The sequence below is a fragment of the Bactrocera dorsalis genome, chromosome 2 (genome assembly GCF_023373825.1).
Source record: "Bactrocera dorsalis isolate Fly_Bdor chromosome 2, ASM2337382v1, whole genome shotgun sequence".
In the NCBI taxonomy this organism is placed as follows: domain Eukaryota; kingdom Metazoa; phylum Arthropoda; class Insecta; order Diptera; family Tephritidae; genus Bactrocera; species Bactrocera dorsalis.
This window is the reverse complement of record NC_064304.1, coordinates 24,756,400-24,775,050: the sequence shown is the minus strand read 5'-3', so window position 1 is coordinate 24,775,050 and position 18,651 is coordinate 24,756,400. Positions and strand designations below refer to the sequence as shown.

Sequence of the window (18,651 nt, the reverse complement as noted above, 5' to 3'; positions counted from 1 at the left end):
GCTTTTGTTTTTTATTTTTGTTTTGTTTTTGCATTTATATAGTTGGTTTTATTTGTTTGTTGTTGTTGTTGTTGTTGTTTACAAATGTACAAAATTTACAAATAAATAAATATTCTGTAATTGTAACGGTAAAAACTTACACTTTTCTATATATGTATATATGTATGTCAGCTTGAACTATGGTCTTCTGCATATGCGTTAAATTCATTATGTTGTCTATTCATACATATACAATAGCTATGTAACTTATTGTTTATTACGGTTTTTTTTTCTTTCATTTCGTATATTTTAAGTAGTTCAACTTATTTGCAATAAATGACTGTGGCTTCTATTATCACATTGCTTATTAGCCAACAATGCACGCTGAGAAATGGCATTTATGCCACAAACGTTTGCTGTTTGCTCGTCCAAGCATATTTTGTTCTTAAGTTTAGCAATATTCAAAACTTTATACATTCAGTTCAATAATAATGTGTCCAGTGCTTGTTTACACTACTTTTCTTCACATGCCATTGCAGCTAATAGGTAATCATCAGTACTATGCTGAATTATGTATTATTCAAGCACGGATATTTTCATATATATTATTATAAATTTAGCAATTCATAAAAAAAATATACGTTATACAAACTAAACTTAATTTAAAAAGTATATTTAATAGAAAAATAAAAAAGATAGGATCCTGTGTTGCATACTTACATTTGTATAACGGTATTTAAATTTGGAATTGTTATAGCATACAACAAATTATGTTTATATAAACGTAAATACGAAAACAACTACATATGCCACTCATTTGCGTAAGTCAGGATTTTATGCAACATAGCAGTTGACCACAATTGATTGCGTTTGCTTGCCATTGCCGACGTCATGCTTTGTTGGCATTCGCCCCACCGCTGCCTTTATTAGCGCTCATTTTCGCTTTGACTTTCTGCAATAGCGCCTCAAAGGAATCCTCCTCTTTGGGTGGCGCTTCCACTTTCGGAAATACAATCGAATGATATGTATTAATGCCGGCATTATCTGTTAATTACATGAAGCGTTAAAGCTAAATTCTTCAAAGATAATAAGTAGTAGCAACAATTTACCTAAATCAGCGTATGAAGAGCGGCAAAAGGCGCGCCTGCCACCGAAACTGATGTCGTACATGTTGATTGTGGGATCACGTGCACTGCTGTCTATAACGGTGAACGCGTCTTGTGAACGCTCGTATGTTACAAAACCGTATTTCATGCTGCAAAAAATTATGCGGTTAATGAAAATACTTTATTTCGCAGTTCGAGTTGACTATTTTAGCAGCTAGAAATACTTACCCCGTGTCTTTGTAGTGTATCGAAATTTGCTTGATAGTGCCATAAGGTAAGAATTTGCGACGCAGCATCTCCTTGGTGGTTTCCTCTTCAATACGTCCAACATAAACTATGCGACGCTCTTCAACAGCTGCAGCAATGAGAATATAATATAAATTAATTAATATATACAGAAGAAAAAGTTAAATGAAAACTAGAAAAAAATTTAACTTTGGCAGCACCGGAGCTACAATATCATTTACAGTTTCATTTCTTATAGCATAAAAGGTTATAAAGAGATTCTAAAGAGATTCTAATATTGATAGTTCAGGTTGTAAGGCAACCATATGCTATAACGGTATGTTCCATGAAACCAATATGTTCGAATATTATAGCACTGTCTTGGTCACTGTCAAATACAAAATTTTCCATAAAGAACTTAATTTTGATCGCTCAGTTTCTATGACAGCTATATGCTATAGCGGTCCAACATCGATAGTTCTAACAAACGAGCAGTTTCTTAGTGAAAACAGGATGTGTGACAATTTTCAGAACGATGTCTCAAAAACTGAGGTACTAGTTCCCATATATACAGACAGACAGACAGACGACAGACGGGCATGGCTAAATAGACTCAGCTCGTCACACTGATTACACTCAGATACAGATATATATATATATGGTATAAGGGTTTCAAGGGTTTCCGAAGGTGCTACAAACTTCGTGGCAAACTTAAAATACCCTGTTCAGTGTAAAAAAAAATAATTACCTGGTTGTGAAACATTATTACCGGGGAAATTCTTGTTTCCACCCGGCTTTCTAAAGCGGCTGCTGGCAACTGAAATTGAACGCGAGCGTGAACGTGATCTGGAATATGAACGCCGGTAAAATGGGCTGCGACTGCGGCTGCGGCTGCGATTTCGACTGCGACCAGACCTATCCGACGAAGATTGTGATGACGATGCCGATGAGTTGCGTGCATACTTTTTTGTACGTTTCTTGTAGCTGGTACGCGGTTGGCGTTGTGTATTGCGCGACATACGTCCCGACTCAGAATAGGAAGAACTTATGGAACTACGATGCCGACGACTACTTCGCGACGAATAACCACCGGCCATATCAGACTGACGTGTATTAACGCTACGTTCCGTTGACGACGCTAAACTTTCCATCGAACGACTACGCGAACGATTAATTGGGCTACGACTGCGATTACGATGGCGATTATACGAGCGATCGCACGACGCATCGCTATCGGTGTCATCTCCGATGGCTTTGCCACCGCTATGCTTACGATAACTTCGTTCAGCACGCGGCTTGCGCGGTATTGGCGGCAGACATGTAAAACCTGGTTGCGGATCGGTCTGTATGCCCATAGAGACCGTGCGCGGTCGTATTCTATCCTTGCGCAAATGCATAATAACCTTATCTTCGCCATGTTGTTCGGCTGTTTTCTGTGTTTTCTGGGAAACCGGTGTTGTGACACCATTCGTCAAATTGGACTTTTCCGGTCCCACAACCTTTTGTACAACAACATCCTGTATGCTGGCAATTAAGGAGCTACTCGAAGGCAGCCCATTGGGCATACTATACAGCAATGCAGAGGATTTCAAAAGTGAACGCTCGCAAGTATTAATTGGTAGCATATTCAACGGTGGTATACTGATATCAGTGTTATTGCCAGCCGATACAATAATCACTTCTTCATAGTCGGGGTGCAGTTTTGAGCCAGTAGAAGTTTGGTTATGCCGGTCTTTGCCGCCACAGTAGGTGTCCTTAACAATGTCCTTAAGTGGTGGTAATTTTGTGACACGCGGTACTTTTGCCGATATTGTGGAATCTATAATTTTTAATTGCTGTGCTCGTTTCAATTCTTGCATGCGTAATACCTTATTTTTAGCCTCGGTTATAGGATCGATAGGTTGTTTTTTATTATTCTGATTTCTAAGCGTTTTCACGACGGTGGTTACTTCCTGACTATGTTTCACTTGTATGCTCGATGCACCGGAGGCATTAGCAGCTTCAGTTTCTGTTGACATCGTATTGCTTTCTGTCTGGCGAGATATATTTTTGTCTCCACGTCGTCGCTTGTATTCTTCCAAATTCAATTTACGTTTGACTGCCAACTTGGTGCGTTCTACATCTTCTACTTTTTCACTTTCTTTGGGCATGACTTGCTTTTCTTGTACAGTAGGCTTCATCACCTTTGGTTTTTCCACAATTGTTTCTGCAGTTTTATTATTTTCTGGTTTGGTATCATTTGCTGAGAAAGTTTGTGAAAGCAAAGCCAAGTTTTTGCCACCTTGCCCCACACCCACACGGCAGGTGAGTGAACCAGCCTTGGACGTATTGCCTGTTGTGGCCTCTGACCCTTTCTTAGCAGCGGACTTGCCTACGTTCTGTTTTGAAGTTGACTTATTCTTAATGGCGCCAGATTTGCCTTTAAGAATATCACATTGACGCTTGTTTGGCACAATTGTGAAGTTTCGTGTATTTGACGCATTATTTGTAGTTAGACTTGGAGCAATTGCTGTGGTGGTTGGTCGAGCTTTTATCTAAAATATTGTAATTTTAATTAATAAATATAAAAAAAATATATTACTAAAGGATTTACCTCTTTTGGCATATTTTCCTGTTTTTTTGTGGGTTTTGGACTCCAGAACGGATCCTTTTTTACATTATCCTCATATGTGATATCATTTACAATATTCTCTTCTGTTGCAACAGCACTTCCAGTTGCCATTTTCCACAGGGATTTATCCATATCTACATCTACAGTCTCAATATCGACAATGACATCCGATTCCGCATCGGAATCTGAGTCGATATTAGTTTTTACAGGTATTGCTGCTAAGCGTTTTGTGTGCACAGGCGTATTAGTCTGTGTTACATTATTAATAATTTGTGTATTCACTTTTGGTACAGTTAATGTTAAATCGTCATTGTTTATAAATTCCGCTAAATCGAAATTATTAACATCTACATCGGAGCCAATAGTGTTCGTGCTCATAGTACGATTTTTATTGCCTGCTGAAATATCTTCTAAGGGCAACTGAAACCCTGTGTCTAAATCTATGCCATCGGCAGCTAATAGACCTACACTTAAGTCTGGAATTTCATCTACGCCTAATAGTAGTGCATCAGGTTTCTTGTCCTCATTTATATCAACAAGCTGATTATTTATCATGTCTTTCGCAACGTCTTCTTCATCTGAACTATCGTCATAGTCGCTTGTGTGTGATTCATAGTCACCAATCGATGAACTGTCTGTGCGCGTACGAAAGGTAGCTTCGCTGTATTGACTTTGATTGTCGTCGAAATCTGCATAATTCAAAATGATATTTTTGTCTTCATTACTTGACAAATCATTATTGTCGTTTGAATCCTCTGTATCCGAGTCTAATGAATTTGGATCCACAGTAATGATTTCGATACCGCCGTCTGCGGGCAATTGATGCTGCGCAAAATCATCATAAATCAGCTGAAAGTTTGCACACAACAAATTTATACAAAATAACTTAGGCCCTGTTTTGATTTTGTTGTCTGTGCACCTACCAATTCTTTATTTTGAAAATTCGTGGTAACATCTATTTTATTTGCTATCCGAAAATTGTCTTCTGTTGCGAGCATAGCGTTATTGTATATGTCGGCATCGTGCTCAGCATCTGCAGGTATAGGCAAAATTCCATTCAATGTCTCCGTAAGTTGTCCCATTGTGCTGAACAAAATCATGTAAAGTTAGTTTATATATTTACAATTTATATTTTTAATACTTACTCGCTTTCACTCGACCAAAAATCTGTGTTGAGTTGTGTGTAACTGCCGTCGAACGGATCATCGTGAAACACGTTCAAAAGCCGTGAATCCATCTTGTCGCAAATTGTAATTCAACTGAAACAACAACAAAAAATATATAATTAATATTTAAACATACATATGTATATATTTATAGAGATATCAATTGTTATGACTTAATTTTATACATTGGAACGTAGGATCACAAACAGACTGATATTTATTTTATTAAAAAATTCTTATTTTGACTAGGGATTATTTTATTTCAAAAGATCACGAACAATAAAATAAATCTTAGCATATGTGCAAACAGAGTTGGAGAAAATAATAGAAACAAGAACAACAATGGTGTAATAATTATGTTTTTCTTAATTAAATTTTAATTTCTCAAAACATTAAAACGTTTTCACACAACTCACATTTTAAAGACCTGTGCCTTTCATAACTACTTTCCATACATACATACATCATTCATACGGTAACGCTTATTTTTCATTTTACCATACAAATCATCCAATTTTTTTACAAAAAAAAAGGTGTTTTCCTAAAAAGTATGTCCTAAAAGTTAAACAATTAATTCTCGAAAAACACGTTCTATAAACAATCTTATTTAATCGCTGTAATACTTGTATATCTAAATTTATTTAATCAATTACATACATATATTATTTTTAAATATCCCTTCATCTTCTCTCCCAAAATCGCACAATCAACATATTTCTATTTCCGCATAAATATATTAGTCATGAATATAAATGTGCCCAATGAAAGAAAACACGTGTCTGTTAATCGTTATCGAAATAGTAAACACGAAATTAAACCTTAAACAACACATGTCAGAAATGTTTGTTGCAGTCTAAATAAAAACGAATACCTTTAATTTCATGTGGCAAAAATTACTTTAGACTATAACATTCTTGTGTTCATATATTAAGCATGCATTTCATTATTTATAATACAAAATGCTGGTTTTAGTGTTCATGACGATTGCCGTAGTAAAATTTACGAAGCTGTTAAATTCTGTTACCCTACACCCTACTTTTCTTCCGACTTCTTGAAATCAAATAGTCAATGACACTATGAGTTAAGCCAGAAAAAGAAAACAAATATATGCCACAAACATACATATGCATAGTTCAATAGTAATAAATGGAATGCGAGCACATATGTAAGTTTGTGAATGCAAGCGTGGCATTACCTACTACAGGTAATATAATCATGGGTGTTATATAGGTAGGTAGACACATATGCCCATTTGTATGTTTATAATCGTTCATCACTGAAAGTTTGAGTTTGACTGCTTTGTTAGCATGGTACCGGTGAATGTTCGAACCAACCATGTGCTTTTGGCGGAGGCAATAAAGCAGCTGTTCGTTCGCTTGAATTTGTTTGTATTAAAAACTAAGCACATATTTTGCGTGTTTTTATTGACCTAAGCAAGTGGATATATCCTTGTTAATTGTTAATTTATATATTTAATTAAACAAATAATATGATCTTTAAAAGATATCACACAAAAATACGTTTTAACTATAGCTCTATAGCAAGATTTTATACGCTTTTATTATAGCAAAATGCGTTGACACGTTGCATGATTTTCAATGTACTGGAGTTTCAAATTTTGTTGTAAAGTATATGTTTGTACAAACATATATTTATGTGTATATAGATCATATATTTAAAAAACAATTAAAAAATAGTAAAATTTGTGTTATTAAAAAAAATACAATTAAAATTTTCCAAATATTGCTCAGTACATGTTATTTTATTTGTTATTTCAATGCACTTATTTGTTTGAATCAAAAAATATATATATTTTTTAAATAAAACTTATCTTTTAAGAGTATTGAAAAAACCAAATGGTTGGAATAATTGTTTATTAACAGTATATCCTGTGTTTTTCCTAATTTTTTTTCTCGAAATAGAAATCCCTTTAATGCCGTTACTCTTGCAGCCTCCCCCATATTTAGCATTGGTATCATTCCAAATGTGCTTTTGCTCTTCTTTTAAACGTACCTCTTTTTAAAACTCCGTTATATTGTACTTTATTCTTAATATCTTCTTTTTTAGAACTATTAGTTTGGTTTACAAACTGTCTTATATTTAAAATATCTCATGCGATTGATATCAATTCAACAACGTGCTCGTCAGTGCTTTTGCTTTAGTGCTTAGCTTCCGCGCCCGCTTTTACGATTTTAACCTCACAATGCTTTCACATACCGGCGAGATATTAAAATTTCTGTTACTGAATTCACTATTTTTGATTTTCAATTCACTTATTTGCAGCAATATATTTATTTTCAATGGTTTTATCAATTTGCTACAATCTGGATGAAACACACGGCTATTAAACGAGCAAATTCTTCACGTGGCCGCGCGACAGCAACGGTGGTTAATTCACTTGTATTTGGATCTTTCAAACAAGGCGTTTTTGACAGTTGCTTCACTTATCTTCACACTGCACACAAACATAAATGCGCAAGGGAGACATATATGAATGTATTTACACAATTTTCCGTGGAGTCTCCTGTGCTAAACTGATGAGGGGCAATGCCTGTCCATGTGTGTGTGTATAGAAAATCGCGAAATTGCACAATTAAACGAAATGTCAAACTTGTTTGAGGTAAGCACGTGGAAAAAAAGTGTTGACAAACAAAAAACTGCTGTGCAGACAACGCAATTTTTGATATACGTTCTCTGGTATGGCATTTCAAAGGACTACATTCGATCATAAATGAACCAATTTCTTTAAACAAATTGTTTGTACTTAAGAGAATTTGTCAGCTCTAATTGTAAAATCTACGTATTTATTGTCACCCCAAGGAAAAGTGGTTCAGTATACAAGCAATGTTTAACAAAAATTCGAAACTGCCTATCTAATATTGATAAAGAAATCGGGATACATTAACCGATTTTGTAAGTTTTTTTCAATTAATTAAACCTATACTTAAGTCTTACATTCAAGAAGCCATGAAAAAGTATTCATGTTCATTTATTATTTGTAAAATAAGTGAACCACCAGTAAAAGAATATACCATCTTTAAAATCTTTTCTATAGTAGAACAGAGAACGTATATCATTTACGTTCTCTGCTCTGAGTTCACTATTTGAAAGTGCTTACAAATTACACATTTCTCTCACATACTAAACAGCTGTTCAGTGCATTTCTGTTGGTTTGTTATTATTGCAATAATAACCTATACCTTTTGCAAAATATGGATTTGTGCATATGAAGTTTTTTTAAACAAGACAAAGATTTGTTAAATTCTGTAATAAAGAATGTAAAAAATGCAGCGTTTAATTATAAGTAAGTTGTTATTCAGCAGTGTCAAGTTGAATTAATTCATGAATATCCCAAAGTTAAAATAATGTTGGAGCAAAGACAGCCATTTTATTACTACAAACCTACTGGTAACAAATTCGCGATAAATTCAAATTATTAATGGATCGTTGAAATCACAAATGTATATGTATACACGAAAGTCAACAGCTGTTTGGTAAACATGTTCAGACATGTTATTGTAGAATTGCCAGAAAAGTTATTAACATTATGCTCTTTTCTTTGTGTATGTGCCAATAGGTATTCAGAGAATTCTCACGACAGCCGAAAGTGCGCCCAAAATCGTATTTGAAAGATACATTTGGCGCGTTTTTACAAGTCTTTTTTATGAAGTGTGCTAGATTAGCTGCAAATTGGAGTGGATTAGTTGTGAAAATTTCACCGTGACATTTTAAAATAGTTTAATAATTAATCTTTGTATTTGTGAAGAAATACAGAATTGAAACAATATTTAACATCTAGCAAAATATATTACTATTGTTGTAGAACGTTTACTAGGTACTATGACATCACTCAAGCCAATTAATGCTGCAGTTCCTAAATACGGAGTTGGTACACAGCCCTTCACCGTCCTTATAGAAGGCAATATTGGCAGTGGAAAGACTACATTCATCAAACATTTTCAAAAGTTTGAAGACAAAATATGTGCGATGACGGAGCCAGTGGAGAAGTGGCGTAATTTTAAGGGATATAATTTATTGGTTAGTAAATCCCTAATTGACTTGTGGGAGCAATGTAGTATCTATTTAAACGTTATTTTAGGAACTGATGTATATTGATCCGGACCGTTGGGCAATGCCGTTTCAATCATATGTGATGCTGACAATGTTGGAGCGACATACAAAACCTACAGACAAACCAATTAAGATCCTCGAACGCTCTTTATACAGTGCAAAGTAAGTTGACACATAATTTTAATATACATATATGATTTGTGCTGAGACAATTGATTTATATAAAAGGTACTGCTTTGTTGAGAATTTACACAAAGGTGGCCTTATACATGATGGCATGTATGAAATATTAAAAGAATGGTATAGCTATGTTGAAGACATTACACACATACAAGCCGATTTAATAGGTAAGACTGAGCTTATTATATATTTCTAAAAAATCCCGCTAATTGTGTCGTTTGTATTTTTACAGTTTATTTGCGAACAACGCCTGAGGTGGTTTATGAACGTATACGAAAGCGGGCTCGTTCCGAAGAGGCATGCGTGCCACTTGAATACATCAAACAATTGCACGAACTTCACGAAGACTGGTTGATTCGAAAAAAAGTTGGATGTAATATTAAAGTAAATATAAACATTGTTTTAATGAATTTTCTAGATTTTTTTTTTACTTTTATTGCATTTCCTTTTAGGTACTAGAAATTGAGGCCGATTTAGATCTCTCTGAAATCGATCGAGAGTACAAACGATCTGAAAATGTTATCACAGCTTCAATACAACAACAAAGGCCAGCAGTGACGGCATCTCCCAGTAAACGCTCCGATTTTTTGGGTTAGTTCAATTAACAAGCATTTTAGCTAAATTTCTCAGCATCACTAGTTATATTTTCTTCATACATTTTAAAATTTCAAACACATAATTTTAGTCGTAAATGTATTAATACTGTTATAGACATGTAAGAATGATGTGCATTTTAAGATAAAATATATATTTGACTATTATAAATAACAAGTGTAAAAATTTTTGTTTGTCTCAACGAAAGTAATAGGGGTTTTCTTTGTATAGAAACTTGTAGAATGTTGCTGCGTTGACAATCCATGACTAATAATGATTTCGGCGGCTCCAACAACTTACTACGATATACGGAAACTACTACTCAGCTTAATATCTTTCACTTTGACTTGTTTGTCAAATAGACACAATTTTGTTGATATACAGCAAATGAAATTATATAAAAATATTTAATCATTATAGTTGAAATTAAATTAGATTCTTTATTTTGAAAAGTATAATGTTTAGACAAATTTTTATAAAGTTTCAGTTTACTCTCTTATCTTCTTTTGCTTAAAGTAGTTTGTTATTTATTTGGCGGAGGGCCATTCATCATAGGTGGTCGAACACCTAAAGCTCCCAAGGGCGGCGGTGGTCCCATCATTGGCCCCATCGGTCCCATTATTGGAGGGGGTCGCATACCCATCATTGGCGGTGGCATAGCTCCATGTGGACCCATCATCATGGGCGGCATGCCTGGTGCACCCGGCATTAGGCCTGGTCGCGGAGGTGGTGCCATGTTTGGAGGCGGTAACGCAACGCCCGGATTTTGTGTAATCTTACCAGCTTTAAAAGCAGCTGTGGTAGCATCGATCAAATGTTGCGCCTGCTCCTCCATCCATTTCTGATAGTAAAATTTAACGTTGTCTCTATGCTTTCGTCCGGTGCAATGTGTTTTTCGCACCGATGGAGAATCGTGTGTTAAATATGTGTCACAATAATCGCAATAATATTTCGGCATCTTTTTTTCCTTTTATTTCATAGAAATCGTAAACCCACTCTCAATACTGTAATTTATGTTTCATTTACAAAACTATACAGAAATATCGTGAAAAAACTACTGAAGAAAACAAATCTTTGCTGGCTGTCAAAATAGTCAAGTTGTACGCAAATGAATTCAACGCTGAATGACAGGGTTGCATTTTACATTGCATTGTTGTAACCTTGTTACCTGTTCACACCAAGTTAGACCGACTACGAAATATGTGCAATGTTTACTTATATATATAAATTTTATATTATATCTGGTCTTTATATAGATAATACTGATCTGTTGTATGAAAGCAATATGTGCGAAGTTTTTTTGTTGTCTGGTCTATAAAAAGGAATCAAAGATAATTTCTCCAAATTTGTATTAAGTACTGGTACAAAAGATATGCAGTAATATGGTAAAATTGTATGCCATATTTAACTATTCATATATATTTATATGTATATACATATATATATAAGTTTTTTTTTATCAACCAAAAATGAGAGTTTCTTGAATATTATAATAAAGCTAATAAAGCAATTTATATATGACTACTATATGAGAAGTAAGCAAAATATTTTGACATTTGTTTTATAGTTTCGTAATACGTCCTATAAATCTGTTTTCAGATTTTATATTTTTATATTAACTTTTAAAAACACCCTGTATTTGTACAGTGCAGAGCAACCCTATATCCAGTATTCCCTTGGCATGTCCAGTTTCCAGTCATTTCACTAATGTCAAAATTCTGTCATAATTGTGAAAATTCTTATTGCTCACAAATTATCTGCCGAAAGTATCGAAAAGTTTTTAGTCTTTGAGGCTTTTTAATTAATTAACACAAAATATGAGTTCTAAGAATATGCTAAACTTATCCAGAGTAAGTAAAAATGTGGTTATTCTTTTGTTACAATTAAAATTCGTTTGTTTAAAATGATTGTTGCATGTGCATTTTGTCGACATTACGTAATGTTATTACATTAAATTGTGATGGTTGTTTTGGAAATATGAAATAATTTTTAATTGGAAACATAATCATTTAATACATTTTTTTTTAATTTCAGACTGTGGTTCGTACACTTACCACATCTGCTCCACGCCGTGCTGCAGCAAAGAATGAAGTAGAGAAAGGCTACTTCGAACTGAAGAAGGTGCAGGAGCATTTCCAAAAGCACGATGGAAAACCAGTGTTCCTTAAGGGATCATTTGTCGATCAACTTTTGTACCGTTTAACCGTCGCTCTCAGTTTGGCCGGTATTGGTGGTATGGCGAAGCTGTTCTACGATTTGAGCGTTCCAAAAAGCCAAGATTAAATGCTTAACAACAATGGCTATCTACGCATCTGTAATTAATGTTTTAAATTAAGCTTTCAAAGTATAAAAACATATGACTAACTTGGATGTATTTGTGTATGTTTCCTGTTTTGTGGTAAGTGTAATTAATTACTATATAACAGCTGTTTATATAATATGTGTTTTACAGTTGCAGAACGGTGGAGTAGTGCAATTCCTATTGTCTTAACTACCCATAAATGTTTTATGTCAAAAGCTAAACATTCACGTAAATGCATTTAAAACATGGAAATATATGTAATACAAAAGATATAAACAGTTTTAATTTAAATAAAAAGTCGAGGGTAGGTATGGTGCTATTACAACTCATAGTTCAAGATACTTATTTTTGATACCCCTTTATGCTATAAGAAATGCACATGTAAAGGGTATTATAAATTCCATGCAGCAGAGGTTTTTTGGTTTCATCATTGCCATTAAATCGGCGTTCAAATATACATTATTACATATTATTTTTCATTTTAAACTTTAAACTTCACCTCACATCTTAGCTTATTATCCTGACAGAATGAGTTTCGGATACTTAACTACTTTTGGAAAACCACTTTGGATTGCAGCGTATACTTTTGTCAACTGTTAGGTATTAAAATTATATTGTAAGATGGGCATTGAAATTAAGGTCACATTATTTCTAAACATTTCAAATAAATTATTGTTTTCGTGTCGCCGTAACTTCATTATATAAAGAATAAATCCCTGGAAAAGTATGTTGAGATTGATTAATGTAAGCAGATATATAAAACGTATATATTTTAATATTCAATGCATTTGAATCGATTGTATGTTATTATAGCCTTCACTGTACCGTTGCAACGGCCGCAACTTATTACAGTTGGCGGCAAGATTTTCCAGTGGTCCAGGCAAAGTGACTAGTGGCTCTTCTTGTGGCCCAAGTCCGGGTCCATCCAAGAAACCGAATCCTGGTTTAGAAAAAATTAAACAAATGCAAAAACTTTTCCAAAAGGACGATGGTAAACCGATACATCTGAAGGGTGGCAGCCGAGACCTAATGCTATATCGTGCCACATGGGGACTGGCGTTACTTGGATTGCTGTTGCAAATTCATATGTTCGCAATGTATATAATTTATTGACATTTGTAATTTTTTTTTGGTAAACATTAACTTATTTTACATAAATATAAAAATGAGGAAGCGAACACTCATTATGCTAGCAAACAACTCTCCTTAATTTAAAACAAAAATGTTCCACAATTTTTCAATTACTGTGCGCTGACTTATCATCAGTGTCCAGTTTATCGATAACCTGCTTTAGACAGTCTTTGGTCGAAATATGTTCCAGATCGCAAATGCGCGTCAGATCCATTGTCGCGATCTGTTCGATCATCTCCTTGATGCGTTCTTGCTTTATAATGGACTTAACCGTTTGGCGCGCTGCAGTGGCGGGACGTTTATCAACCTTTTCGGCGGAGCTTTCAACGTGACGTCCCTTCGCACGATAATGCTGTTCGATTAACTGGCGTATCTTTTGTTTTGTTGCCAAAGTTTTGCGATTCACCTTGCCCAGCGCCAGATTATGCAGCTCATGGAAGTTTATATCTTTTGTTTGCTGCTCAGAAGTTTCCTCTGATTGTATGTCAGTGTCCGACTTCTGGGCTGATGTTTCTACAGCTTCGTGCACTTTGATAGGGTTTTCAGCGCTAGAAGGTTGCATTTCTGACCTTTCAATTGGTTCTTCGAACGTTTCATCGTCTACAACCTCTAATGTCCAGTCCTCTACATAACCGTCCTCCAGCGAAGCCTTTGCATCTATTTTATCGTTCAGTGTGGTTTTCTCTCCTTCTACGAATTGTTGTGGGTCTTCTATAGTTTCATTTAGGGCCTTTTCAATGCTGTGCAAGTCTTTTGGCATTTCAGTGTCTTTTATATCTTCTACAACTTCGTTAAGAACGATTTCCACGGTTTCGATTTCGTTTGACTTTTTACTCTTCTTTTTCGCTTTTTTCTCGCTTTTCGTCTTTATTTTAGTTTCGACATCAACAGGTGGTTTTATTCTCTTTAATATGGCTAAGCATGGTTTGGTTTTAATACGAATTGGCACAAATGAGCTATATTGTATGCCAATATTATTGAAGCAATCGACAAACTCTACAATTTCAAATTCTTTCTGCAGTGTGGACCACAGCTGCACATTGTTTTTATTTTTTGCTTCCACCAGGAGATGTGTGTAATAACGAATCTGCTCAGCATCATAAGTTATCGATTCGTTTTTACAATAGCTGAAAAAGCAAAATAATTACATATGTACATATGTATATTAAATATAATTTTGTATTAAGCATTTTTTGCAACTTACTGCCAGTCATCGCGGATTTGTAAAAATCGTGAGACTCCACTTTGTGCCGCTAAATTTGCTATATGCACGGATACATTAGGCGTTTGTGCTTCCAGACGATGCAGACGAGTTAATGCCACACCACCTGGATAGTTGGTACTCGATACAACCAAAAGGAATACCGTTATAAGTATATTAATTAATAAATGCGCACCAGCACCAAGTGCCAGTATTTGGTGCCACACAGATTTCCCGCTATTTAGCCAGCTATAAAAATTAAATACAAGTGTATATAAATTATTTAAATAAAAAAATTGACTATATAACAGTTTACTTACAATCGGCAACAGGCACAAGCAGCCGCCAAATTCAGCACAGGGAACACGTAAACAATAAAGCGCAACTCTTTGTGCGGCAGTATTGAGTAGATAAGCACAAATGCCAAGGCCGCAAGCACTAGTGGTCGTATACGCCGTTCCAAACAAACACCAATTGGCACCAGAACAACTGAAGCGCCGAGTGCGCGTGGAAATGCTGAATAGAAATACCATAAGAACGGAGAAGTCTGCAATTCAAAGAAATAAGTGAAGGAAAAACCAAATAATAACGGAACATGGGTTTTAGAAGATTATGAACGCGTTGCTAAACGAACTATTAAATAAAATTAAATTTCAAAGGATACACCCCAATCGGAGCTTTTATTCAATATAGTGTTGTACCACAGCACTTCACCCTCCGGCCACAAGAGGCGGCGCCAGAAAAACGAGTCCAAAACAATTGTTGTGACCAAAATAGCTAAACCTGCGGGTAATGCTATTTTTAGTACGCTGTAAATGTATTAACACATATTTTTTAAACATAAAAGTTTGGGTTGGATTGTACATAACGATTTGTAGTGTGTGTTTGCCGAACTTACCTGGACATAGTAACTTTGCGAAAAATCACATCATATGCTAGCAGAAGGCCTAAGAATATTAAAAGTTCTGAACGAAATATCAATATTGCAATGCCGGAACATATAATGAAGGGTTTCGTTTGACCTTCTAACCAAAAGGCGAGAGCATACAACACTAAAAAAGAGATACAAAACGTTTTTAATTACTTATTTCTAGATAAAATAATAACGTAGTGACACCTTACCCACAGGCAATGCAATAACATTAGGCAATGGTCGACTCATATAAAATATGAAATGAAACTGTGTCAATGTGATGATAGTAAACCAGAGGCGAACGTCAGTGCCGAACTGTTTGCTTATCACGCGACGGAAATTATGCCACGAAGCAGTTACCACAGCGGCTAACACTAAACGAACTGGAGCAAATAAAAATTTAAATTAAAAAACTTTTAATATATACTTAATTTTATAAATATTTACCAACATACTGCGCCCAAAATTTATTCATGCTGAGTGTTTCAAAAAGTATTACAAACGGCGTGGACAATATGGAGACTACAAGCGGTCCGAGAAAGGTGCGCGGTACCACACCGGGAAAATCATGATGATCATACTGTGAGAAGTCGAAATGTATTGCAAATTACTATTACTTATTTGAAATAACACAACCAACCTGCGTAAAATTTTGTCTTAAATAAAGTATATCATGCATAGCTTGTAAATTAAAACTCTCCTCCACTTTGGTGAATGGTGTGTAGAACAGATGCGCCGCAGCCGTCAGGAACAACAACGAATCCATGTTAGTTGGCGATGTTTCCAATTAAAGAGATATGAAGTAAAGCTTAAAGCCAAATTTATTTGTTTAAATAGCAATACGCAAGAAGCGTGTTTAACGGTGCACGTATTGATGATCAATTAACTGAATTACATAATGGCATATTATCCACAATTTGATTCCCGAAATTTCCACAATGCTATCTTCATAGACAATTTACAATGGCATATCTTTGCTGATACGCTTAACCGTGTAATACGGCACCTGTGCACAACTTTGACTCCAGGAAACTTTCTTAACACTGTTTTATATTTCTCCTACTAATTGGTAATCTATTGTTTCCCTGACATTTACACTAATACGCTAGCGATTAAGAATCACGCCGATGTGGTGTTTATTGCCATTTTTCCAATATACGGCCTTTATTATTCTAAATTTAGTTTTTGTCAATTCCACGTAGCTGACGGTGTGTTGTATGTTGTGCATCATTTTGTTGTTGCCGCTATGAAACAGCTGTTTAACAGTGGGCGTAGAGTTGCCGCTCTCCAAGTACGCGAAATAACTTTGGTGGGTAAATATGAAAGTAACTTCCTGAATCGGAAACGGAAGAATAAGGCACTGAACAACGGCATAGGAACCTTTTAATAGAGGAAAGGGAATATATGTATGGAAATAAATATGGAGGATATAGACAAAATTTTAGAGATATTTACAATATTTACTTCATTTGTGTATGCACTTATACGCACACATACATATGTATGTAGAACATATACATATGTAGTTGAATATGGGAGGTGGTGGCTGAATTTTTAAGAATTAAAAACGATTTAAAAAAGTTGTATGGTAAAGTTGTAAGTAATAAAAACATTTACTTAAATTATTTTTCCTTGCATTTTTATTATTTATCTTCCTTTTCCAGTGGGTTTCAACATATAAAATTCGTTTTTTGAATTTGTTACAAACGCTTCTGCACTGTCCTTTTTGCATTTTGATTGATTTTAAACGGCCTACGGTTAAACTAAAGATTTGTGCACCTAATCGTTGGTATATAAATGTATGAATGTATACTCAATGTATTTATATTTGTAAGTAGATATATAATACAACATATAAAGTTATTTTCTAGGTACATATATACGCAAATTTTATTGTATATAATGATGTTGTGCAAGAATTAGTTCCGTTTTCAAAATTCGCTACTTCGGGAAAATAGGTAAAAATGTTGTTCGTCAAAACCGCAGCAGAATTGAGCAACAACATTTGATGGTCTTTTATGTTTTCTTATGAAAATTATGCTAAACGTTTGGCCTCAGTATGTGAGAGGGTATTTCCCCTTTACTGAATATACCCTTTGGCTTTGATTTTCTAGCTGCTTTACTTTAACTGCGTGTGCATGTAAGTATGTCTGCACAGCACCGAAGTGTTAATGGAGAAGTTGTAGTGTATTTTATTGCTTAGCGCGCACATTTCGTATTTAAATGTTGCGTAACGGTGTAAGAACGAAAATGACTTTAAAAGAATATGTCTGCAAATATGGAAACACGAAAGGACAGATACTTATGTAGAGGTACAAATACTTACATATTTATATATACATAAATATGTACACATATGTATGTATGTAAGTATGTATATACATATATATCTACATATGCGCATATTTTCAAACTTTTTTACATGATTTTATATATATATATGTAGATAGGCATAAATTGCAACCTTGACAATAATAAGAAAACGTCGAAGGTTTTTTGCTTTTGCCTAATACTTATTAGACCGCACACGACATTTGAACGTAAATGAGAAACTCAAACGCTTGGATTAATTCACACCGACTGCATTTTCAATTATTTTCAATATCGATTTTAAGACTTCCTATCTTCCATCTAAATTTAGAACTAATTTACAATTATTACTACAACGCCCATTGAAAAATCCTCTTCGTAAATCATCTAAATCACTTAAAGCCTTTATGGTTGAGTACATAGTCAGGAAATTCGACAGAAACAAAATGGCGGACTTTATTATCATATCAGTGATACATTTTATTACGAGCGATGGCATGTGCTGTGTGTGTACGAGTATATGTATCCGCAAGGTTGCTACTGTAAGAAAATTTGATTTATACATTGTGTACCCGAAAATTGTAAATAGAATGAATATTTAATTATTCTTCAATTCTTATTTTGCTGCCTTCAAAGTGGTCTTCACCAGCTATAATACACTTATGCCAATGATTTTTCCGGTCCTCAAAGCAATTTTCAAAAGCAGCTTTGGGAGGGCCTTCAGCTCTTACAGCAAATTTTGTTTTATCTCTTCGAAAGACTGAAAACCGATTCCGCAGAGTGGCAATTTCAGCAAACCTGGTGAATATGGTGGTTGATTGATGGTATTCATTGCATTTTTGGCTTTAAATTCGGTCACAAT

The 18,651-nt window shown here is 34.7% G+C and overlaps 5 protein-coding genes across 5 annotated transcripts; 2 read left to right on the top strand and 3 right to left on the bottom strand.

Moving 5' to 3' along the window:
• Positions 1–2: 2 nt before the first annotated feature.
• LOC105231070 (uncharacterized) lies at positions 3–7,553 on the bottom strand. Its single transcript, XM_011212167.4, has 8 exons — positions 7,101–7,553; positions 5,067–5,180; positions 4,845–5,007; positions 3,904–4,770; positions 2,059–3,844; positions 1,314–1,440; positions 1,089–1,234; positions 3–1,023 (listed from the first exon to the last, which is right to left on the bottom strand). Exons 2-8 carry the CDS (start codon positions 5,156–5,158, stop codon positions 869–871), a joined length of 3,336 nt encoding a protein of 1,111 aa, XP_011210469.2. The 5' UTR covers positions 5,159–5,180; positions 7,101–7,553; the 3' UTR covers positions 3–868.
• A 682-nt stretch (positions 7,554–8,235) lies between these two features.
• LOC105231069 (deoxynucleoside kinase) lies at positions 8,236–10,118 on the top strand. Its single transcript, XM_011212164.4, has 6 exons — positions 8,236–8,391; positions 8,911–9,125; positions 9,187–9,320; positions 9,387–9,505; positions 9,571–9,722; positions 9,791–10,118. The coding sequence occupies exons 1-6, from the start codon at positions 8,373–8,375 to the stop codon at positions 9,932–9,934; spliced, it is 783 nt and encodes a 260-aa protein (XP_011210466.1). The 5' UTR covers positions 8,236–8,372; the 3' UTR covers positions 9,935–10,118.
• Positions 10,119–10,346: 228 nt separating this feature from the next.
• On the bottom strand, positions 10,347–11,047 carry LOC105231068 (U1 small nuclear ribonucleoprotein C). Its single transcript, XM_011212162.3, has one exon. The coding sequence runs from the start codon at positions 10,888–10,890 to the stop codon at positions 10,456–10,458; it is 435 nt and encodes a 144-aa protein (XP_011210464.1). The 5' UTR covers positions 10,891–11,047; the 3' UTR covers positions 10,347–10,455.
• A 549-nt stretch (positions 11,048–11,596) lies between these two features.
• On the top strand, positions 11,597–12,510 carry LOC105231067 (cytochrome c oxidase subunit 7A, mitochondrial). Its single transcript, XM_011212161.3, has 3 exons — positions 11,597–11,782; positions 11,967–12,330; positions 12,385–12,510. The coding sequence occupies exons 1-2, from the start codon at positions 11,750–11,752 to the stop codon at positions 12,213–12,215; spliced, it is 282 nt and encodes a 93-aa protein (XP_011210463.1). The 5' UTR covers positions 11,597–11,749; the 3' UTR covers positions 12,216–12,330; positions 12,385–12,510.
• An 809-nt stretch (positions 12,511–13,319) lies between these two features.
• LOC105231065 (probable Dol-P-Man:Man(7)GlcNAc(2)-PP-Dol alpha-1,6-mannosyltransferase) lies at positions 13,320–16,714 on the bottom strand. The gene is made up of 8 exons (XM_011212159.4): positions 16,120–16,714; positions 15,927–16,059; positions 15,689–15,862; positions 15,465–15,618; positions 15,231–15,375; positions 14,887–15,113; positions 14,570–14,815; positions 13,320–14,492 (listed from the first exon to the last, which is right to left on the bottom strand). The coding sequence occupies exons 1-8, from the start codon at positions 16,243–16,245 to the stop codon at positions 13,472–13,474; spliced, it is 2,226 nt and encodes a 741-aa protein (XP_011210461.2). The 5' UTR covers positions 16,246–16,714; the 3' UTR covers positions 13,320–13,471.
• Between the last annotated feature and the right edge of the window lie 1,937 nt (positions 16,715–18,651).